The 9,174-nt window shown below is 41.0% G+C and overlaps 1 protein-coding gene across 12 annotated transcripts in view; it reads right to left on the reverse strand.

The window, feature by feature from the left end:
• Positions 1-9,174, reverse strand: part of ABLIM1 (actin binding LIM protein 1) — a 197,014-nt gene that overhangs the window by 65,492 nt on the left and 122,348 nt on the right. For all 12 annotated transcript variants that reach the window (XM_014958447.1, XM_014958511.1, XM_014958495.1 and 9 more), the window contains exons 5-6: positions 5,466-5,592; positions 4,229-4,322 (exon numbers count right to left, since the gene is read on the reverse strand). In XM_014958447.1, coding sequence (XP_014813933.1) covers positions 4,229-4,322; positions 5,466-5,592 — 221 coding nt within the window. The remainder of the gene's footprint in view (positions 1-4,228; positions 4,323-5,465; positions 5,593-9,174) is intronic.

Raw genomic sequence — 9,174 nt, forward strand, 5'->3', positions numbered from 1 at the left:
TGAATCGCTCACAGCACGTTTCTGAATCTAGTTCTGAAAACCACAGTTGAAGAAAACTACAGGCTCCTCTCATTCACATTCCTTGCCTCTTAAATATGGATACAGTTTCCTTACACGACCATAGCAGCTTTTGCTGATTTTGGGGGGTTTAGCCCTATAATTATAGTTATAAATGTCTAACTTCACAAGTCAAGATGTCACAGAATTGACGTCTCTCTGAGTTAGTTGCAGCACAGATGAGACATCTTAAAATTCTGCCACATTAGAGTAATAGTATCTACAAGTACTAAACCCCCTTCATGTTAAATCCCAACTCTTAAATCACCACCCCTCTTTAAAATCAGGGGAAGCTCAGCATAAATTACAATATCAAAACAAATTTAGAAGTTGACCTTGCAGGCTGAAGTCAAGGGAGCCTTCTGGTGCCCTGGCATTTCCCTTTCCAAGTCCATCTGTTAAAATGGCATTATGCCACCGCTTACAAGGTGGGGTGCAAGTTCCAACAGTGCACAGGAAACAAACACAGGGCAGGCAGCAGCCCATCAGAACAGAACCTCGAGGTACACAGTGCCAGGAGAAATCACACCGTGGCTTTTTATTTGCCCATGAATATTAAGCAAGCAGTATTATAAAAAGAAATGGGTAGAGTAGCAAGATGGTTGATGGATTTGATATTGGATATATACATCTTGATCCCTAGATCATGAGATCAAATCCTGTTTGTATCAGTAACAGGCAAAAAAAGTGAAATTTTTAAGACCTGAATCTTATTCTCAGGCTTTTTGCATGATTTAATGTAAATTATCCACCTGTTTCTGCCCTGATGTCTTCTTTCTGCAGAACTGAAAGAATACTACTAGAGAAGTTCTGTAAAACATTTCGGATAAGCAGAGATTAATTACATGGATATAGGCATGATCCACTATTCTCTGAAGCCAATGGAAAGCTTCTCATTAATTTAACATATTTTGAATTAAGCCCTGGAAGGAAAAGTTACATTGTGTATGATAATCACATTAGACAAAAATTATTTAGGCCAGAATCTTTCAAATCCAGGAGGGGTTCAAGGCCAGGCTGGATGGGGCTTTGAGCAACCTGGTCTGGTGGGAGGTGTCCCTGCCCAGGGCAGGGAGTTGGAACTAGATGGTCTTTAAGGTCCCTTCCAACTCCAACCATTCTGTGATTCTATGAAATAGCTAAATATGTGCTGAGGTATACTTAGATTTGTGGAGTTACACATCTACACAGAAATTTGCAGGATTAGGATCAGATGGGCATCTTTCAATAGACAAGCCTTGAAGCTATGAAACAACAGTCTAATGGAAAGTCTATGTGAAAGTCCTCACTCCTCTATGCTTTTATTGCCTGATAAAATGTTTTTCACAAGAGATATTTGGAAATGAGAAATTTTTCGTAAATAAAGATTCCTTTCTGTGGGAGAAATCCAAGGAAGAACACTGATCTCTGTTGCCTTGACAACATTATCCTGATATACTCAAGTATTAAAGTATCCGGTATGCTCAAAAAAGTTGCAATATCATTTCACATTGGATAATTAGTACATTATTGTGTTGGCATCCAGTCATCTATCATCTGTGACTATCTCTCACAGAAAGTTATGAGCCAAATAATACATGAGAAATATCTCAGCTGACTTAAATGCACATGGTATTTTTATTGTGTATTTTCTTGGCTACTGGAAGTTACCAGATCTATGTCCTAGAAAACAGAGAATTTTTCCATGATACGTAGATATTATTAAAATAAGTGTTGTTTTTACAGTAAGGAATTTTGAAACTGAGCAGAGGGATCGCCTCTAGGGAATGTCTGGAGGAAGTCCATCCACTCAAGGCTGGAATCTCAAGGGTTGAACTCAAACGTTGGCCTTTCTGACAGGCTTTGGTGAGGGTGCCCACCAGGGTCACAGCAGAGCTGCTTCTGAGATGAGGACGCGGTTGTCTCATGCTGGCTGCTCACTGCTGAAGACTGAATACCTAATTTTCCAGAGCTGCTGAGCCATACTGAGGGAAAGAGCAGGAGCACCAAGCCTGCAATGTTGCAAAGAACCTCAGTTTCTCTTTAAATATAAAAAATACTCTGTTACTGGAAAAATCTATACCAGCAGCCTCTGTGAACCCAGAGCAAAGTTTCCTGCTTTCATTTCCCTTCAGTTTTTCTATAGACTGCCCCAGATGTAGTAAGAATAAACAGAAATTAAAGCAGCACTTCCATGGCATGTTGATAATCGCTTCTGATCCATTAGAGGGAAAAGTTTGTATACAATGTACTATATCCTTCCCTCCAATATCTTCTAATCATTTCTTTGGATGAAGATGATGAAATGATATACTCTGCACCTGACATAAATTATTTTATTGACAAATAAAATGAAAGATGCTGATCAGTGAACTTACTACTGCTTTTTTTATTAACACACTACAACAAGAAGTTGTAGTTTTTTCCCCACCAGAAGTTAGTAGGTGTAACTTGGGCTGGTCAGTGATGCCATAACCTCTACCAAGCCAGTTCCTATAGTTGTGCTATTTCACACCAAAAATGTTGTTTCCTTCCCAAGAGAGGCAGCAGGACAAGAGACAACCCACATGATATAAATCATCAAAAATACCCAAATGTCACCAAAGAAAACAAAGAGGGAAGGCAGTAATACTCCTGTGAGAATCTCAAGCTTTATCTAAAATAAAACTTCAGGTGTACTGAAAGGTTGTGAGTGATTTCCTGTACAGGATAAGGAGATTGTTAATTGTCCTTTCCCAAACAGGTCTGCTGCCCTGCCTGAACTGTGGCATCCTGTTCTGTGAATTATCTCCATGGCCCTATGGCTGCTTCCGATTTCTCATCTCCGTTGTTACCAGAGGATTTATGTCATCCTTTAGACTACTTTTTCTGCCCCAAGGGGACACATGTGCTGACACATGATTTTCTCATCCTAAGTTTTGACTTATTAGTTCCTTTAATCTAATTTAGAGGCATTAGCACTGCCCCTTTAGAACTGTGCATCTCTGATAATGTAAAATGTTTCTAGGAGGAGCCAAGAAACTAGCCCACAGTTCTGATAAATGGCTCTGATTTTTGAATGTTAGCTGCTCACCTTTATCTTCTGATCTTTTCAAGCACCACCTAATCACAGAAAGTGCTTGAATGTCTCTCCTGCAGCTGCCTCCCCAGATGATACCTGGAGAACTCTATTGATGGACTGCCTGGGCTGCTACTGCACACTGCAATGCAGTTAAGCTAATGCCTGAATGGCCTCCCTGCTTACACAGTACTTAGATTTTTTGGTGAATGTTTCTAAGGACTTGTCCAATCTATACCTTTCCGATAGCAGTCAACCTTCAAATGGCATTGAACAGATCAGGAACGAGTTGCACTACATGAGCAATTCAAGTTTAGAGGAGTTTGGTCTTAGTTACATATTGAGAACTACTGCTGCCCTCTACTGTATTATTATGGGTTGTGCCTCTGATAATCAATGAAAGTCACAAATATTCAAGCAAAATTTCTAGTCTTACCCAGAACTTATCAATACATGGAAATATTAAGCATGCTAAGATCATTCAAAGGATCTGTTTCTAATTCATCAACATATTCTGATTCTGCAGGGGCTAGGTCAAGTGGAAAAATCTTTATCTTTTTTCTATGATTTGGACTCTTAGAAGAGGTGGATCCCTGCAAGGGGCTGGATGTGTTTCACTGCTTCAGCAAAATGTTGTCTCTTCTTCTGATAATAAATAGCCATCAGAAGAGTAAGAACTACGGAGTAAGAAACCAATCTTGTGGTCAAAATGACTGCATCAAGGTCCTGCGTGGGACACAATGTCTCTGATAGCGTGAACATTAGCTTAGATTATGATGGAGAGCTAAGTCCTAGTTCAAATGAACTAATCTTTCTTTAGTCTCAATTTATTCAGTTCTGAAAGGATACAGCTCACAAACCTCTCAAAAAGCTAGGCTTCTTTCTCACTGATGCTAGGACAAGTAACATGAGTGCAACATTGCTTCACAAAATACACCCATAACTGCAGTTCTTCGTGGTTCCCCATTTCCTCCACAAACTTTGTTATGTAAAGGCCTTCTTTTACATAAGAAGAGGATTATTAAAAATCACTAAAGCTGGAGTCAACCCACGCAGCCTAGGACCAGACATAATTGCATGAGGACACAATGGGGCATGGCCCAATTCTTAAACTCTAGTTTATAAAACACCTACCTCTAGGACTTTCCCAGTAATGAACTGGTGACACGCTTCACATTTGACTCCAAAAAGAACTTGATAGTCCTTTTCACAATAAGGAGAGCCATCTCTGAAAAAAAAAAATCCACAAATTACAAACCACTTTCTAATAAACAGGTTACAGCATGACTTGCACTCTTCCCTTGTCTTCAGTCCAGAACACATACATACGGCAATACCAAAATGGGAGAGAATTCAAGGGAAATATTTTATAGTAAAAAAAAAAAATTATATCCTCATTCTCTTAGAATTATTCCTTAAATTCCCATTGAGAAAAGGCATCCAGATACTGAAGTATCTCTCAGTCTTTAGAACAGACACTCTCCACCTACAAGTGGTGCAACTCTAGAGAGACACTGGAACTACGTCCGGGAGGACGAGAGGAGATCAGAGTCTTTATTGTAGGCAGATACTTTTTGTTTACTTCAGAAAAAAAATCTTTGGTAGTCTGCAAGAGTATAAGCAGTTACTTGTGTAAGTGTAAGGTTATGTATTTTTTAGTACGAACAAGGAACATACAGTAAAAGTGGAAATACTAGTCAGCTTAGGAGTATTTCTCAGGCACTGAACTTGTTTTGAGAAATTGGAGATATTACTTTTTAGTAAACATTATAAACCCTTTAATGGCAAGTTTGTGAAACGTAGTTTCCGTACTTTTTGTTATATGAGGGGAATAGAGACTGTATCTTCATTCCCTCTATTTTATCATGACACCACTTTTCCCCATTCTCTTCCTCTACACTTCCTTCCTCTCAAAACTCTCTTTGTTAGCTTCTTACATGGAGATGAGAAACACAGTGTCAGGTCAAACACTTCATCACATTTACTCTATTCTCTAGCAAAAGCAAGCAATGGACAGGTTCTTAATTTTTTCCTCAAAACTGCACGTTGGAATGCAAAATAGCACCAAGTTTTATCTGGCTAACACAGAAAACACATACTAGAGTTCACCTAATCCTTTGTGGGAACATGGAGATATAACCCCTTCCATATTGGTATAAATACAGACTAGTATTATTAAGCACCACTTTTCAGTTGCTTTTTTCAGTTTACTTTCCTTTCCCAACTCAGCTCTCACTGGGAACAAAGATTTTGGTGTATACGGAAAGGTGACCAAAACTGGATTTCAAAAGGCAAACTTTGCTGCAAGCTCTTCTTCACTGGCACCACGAATTCACGCCAAGGGTGCAGAAGAGATGCAGAGGTTACTTACTTGCTGATGTATTCCCCAGTTAGGACCTTCCCACAGGCCTTGCACTTAAAGCACCCCAGGTGCCACTGCTTATCCAGAGCTAGCAATGCTTGTCCATTCTTTATGTCTCTTCCACAGCCAGCACAATCTGCAAAGAAACATACGAATACATTTGTTGACAGTTCCTTGGTTCATTAATCCTCATTAACCATCCACCAATTGCTACACTTGGTAACCACATGAGAGAATCGTACAGCAGCACCAAGATATGTCTTCCTTTCCTCAGATGCTTCTCGGGTCCTGTCTGAAGATTCAGTCTTCTTCACCATAGTCATACTCAGTAGAAGAGGGAAAGTACCCCTTTTGGTTTTCATGCTCTTTATGATTCAAAGACTACCAGGCAAACTCTGTACAAACTTCAGATTTTTTCCAGGAACGAGTTACATAAATTATCACTCAGAAAAGTTCCTGTATTCCAGAGCAATCGGTGTTTTTTCTTGTTTTGCTTTTAGCAAAATCTTGATTGCTTACATGAAGCTAAATGAGGAGGCCTGGGTGAGCATCATCAGGACTTCTGTGCTTCCCCGTTGGGTGGCAGCAAAGCCCAATGTGTCTACCCAGCTCAGGGCGGTGGCACAGCTCTGCTGGGACCAGGGGAGAGACCTTTTTTCAGGGAGGGCCCAAGGCAAGGGTGATAGCAGTAAGTATGGCAGCAGTGAAGGCTGCATGGCAAGGATTACTGTCCTCCACCTGCAGATGCGGGAAACTGTAGTTCTCATGGTCTGTAACAGGCATAAGGAATCTCACTCAGGGATTTTGGTACCACCTTGGTAGTTGACACAGGCTTTTTACTGCAATTCTGAAAGACTCTTTGATGGCAGAATGTGAACCTGAAGCCAGGAGCACTGAATGCCCTCTGTCCCAGAGGATGCCACAGCATCTTATGTCACATCGGAAATCTCTGGCTCAGCCTCAAGCTCCCATTCCTCTCCATTCAAACAAAGAGATTTCCTGGTAAGGGGGATTTCAGCACATGGTGAGATCTGAAGAGACTGATGTGGCAGACAGCACTGAACTGCAAGGGTTGAGCTACAGCTTCTGTGCCCAGCCTCGGGACAGAGGGACTGAGGGAAAAGAAGGCCTGGAAGATCAATGAAGCAGAAAGGGAATGTCCATCAGCTGAGGCACACACAGAAGCCACAGAGGAGATGGCCTGGAACAAAGGATTTTCCATATATTATTATTCCCAAACTCAGTGTTCCTCTGGTGAATGCAACATCCTCTCCACATGCCTGAAACATCAACAAATAGCAACAAATGGAGACCAACAGAGTAATCTGAGCGGTTAAAGCCCAGGCAGCAGGAAAAAGATCATCCTGGCTGCACTGCTCGAGCTGACTGAACAGGTACTGCCTGAAAACCTTCATCTCCTCATGGGTTCACAGCCCAGGCAACACCACACCCTGCAAAAGGGTGAGTTCAAGTTTATTATCACAACTGATAATGAGAGTAACTCCTTTTCACACCAAAGGGCCTGACGTTCATGTGCTGAACAACGGGTCAAGAGAGCCCCAAATATATGCTGTGCATTCCTGCTGTCCAGGTCACCATTTGCAGGACATCCCTCTATCTGTCAGCATGCTTCTTCTCCTAAAGTCCCTTTAAAAAAATAAAAGGGGACTAAGCACCATGGTATCTTGTGATAAAATGCAAGCCACGGACTGTTGACACGACTTGGACTCGAAAAGCAACCCTGAGATGTCCTAATACCAGGACTTTGCTCTAGAGGACAAACGTTACAAATTGAAATCATGAAATGACAAGGACTGACAGCATGTAACAGATCCCTCTGCTCTCCCGTGCCAGCTCAAGGCTCCATGCCACTCCGGAACGACAGCAAAGGCTGGAACGGATGACCAAGGGAGGGGAGGGAATTTCCAGCATGGGGCTGAGGAGGGGGCAAGCAAACATCTGTCAGGATGGCTTTGGGACACCCATCTTACCTTTGGTTTTGGGAGGATACTACATCACCTCTTTTGGTCCCTTCCAGCCTGCACTTTCTTATGCTAAATCTGAAAACATGCAATTCTCCTTCCGATTGTGACAACAAATGGGATTTTTCCTCCAGCCCCAGTGGGTGTTGCACTGCAGTTTTAAACAGCACCCGTTTCTCAGCTCCCTAGCACTACTGCTTCTTCCTCCTGTGCCAGCTTCCACATCCCTGACCTGGGGTCCTGCCAAACTGTGATACATTCCCTGTTGCATTAATCCCTCAAAAAATCTGCTGTGTTTTCCATGTTGTTTTGTTTTTTTTTTTTTTTTCAGATTTATTGAAGAAGATTTTGTGAAGCTGAAATTTCTCAGCTGTGGAACAAAGGAAGAGATTTTTAAACCATTTAGTTTTGCTTCTACCTGGGTTTCTGAAGCAGTCAGAATAGAAAAATTGCCTTATACAAAAGTTCTACCTAGTCCAGCATCTTTACTGGTGCCAAAACCAGGTACATGGAGGAAACAGGGATCCCTGAACTATCCCTACCTGTTTAATTGCTTCTTGCAAGCCGAAGGTGGTATTGCTGCACTCACTCTTGTGCTCAGGTGTGATACAAGGGGTTGATAATGTTATTTCATTATTCTGTAGCAACAATGACATTTACTTATTCTTTCTGGGTTCCTTGAAGTGTTTTGCAAGAGTAAATTAACATCATAATACCCATTCCGCTAATATCACTGATATATTGAATGTTTAGAATCAAAGTAAACTAATAGCCCAGTACTGTATTAGGCTGAGATGGCTTTTAACTAAACCTGATTTTAACTCTGGCAAAACAGTTGGGTATATACATGAAAAGCTAGACATTATCATTATCCCCTAAAATAGAAAGCAAATAAGGCTGGGCTGAGCTAAGAAAAGACCATTTGTTCATCGAATTCTGCAAATAAAAGCTATTTCTGATGTCGGGCCTGCATGAGGCACATTAAAGCCTTTGGCTGAGTATCATCAGCACACAGTGTATGCAGGCAGGATCTCAGGATGACATTAAGAACAATCTGCATCAGCCCAACCTATAACCAGCACACGCTGCAAATAAAGGATCATGAGGTCCACAACCATATGCCAGAACAGACTGGCATAAAAAAAAATCTGAAAATTCTTCCCAAAATTTTGTGCAACGGTTCCCACCATAGTTCTCTCTGGCTTCGTACCTGGGTTTAACAGACTACACCCCCTCATCTTGAGCTTTCTTGTACTTTCTTTTTGTCATATAACCCATTTTTCTTCCCAACTCCCATTCTTTGGACATCCACACATTCAGCTGTGCCAGTATAACAAAGAGGAGGAGGAGGAGAGCGCAGTGTGCTTTGTAAAATGCAGAGTGAGCAGTACAGTTCCCATGTGCATGTATGATCTAAAAAGTATACCACAAAAAACACTGTGGAATTATGTTTGAGCCAAAGGAAGACTTAAGACTAGACATTCCATGGCACTTACAAGAAATGGGAAGTAACACAAGTATGTATGTATTGTGTCCATGCCCAGAATCTTCAGCTGTATGACAGCCATTTTTCAATAACAGCACAGCAGTATGACTTAAATAAGGACCAGTCATTAGAAGGTTATTCAGGAATGCCAGGAAAATAATATATTCCCTCCCAAATCCATCCTAAGTGGGGGGGAAATTAAAAAAAAAAAAAAAAAAAAAAAAAAAAAAAAATATTTGTAAAACCTTTT

This window comes from Calidris pugnax, unplaced genomic scaffold (genome assembly GCF_001431845.1).
Source record: "Calidris pugnax isolate Ruff unplaced genomic scaffold, ASM143184v1 scaffold4, whole genome shotgun sequence".
Classification (NCBI taxonomy): domain Eukaryota; kingdom Metazoa; phylum Chordata; class Aves; order Charadriiformes; family Scolopacidae; genus Calidris; species Calidris pugnax.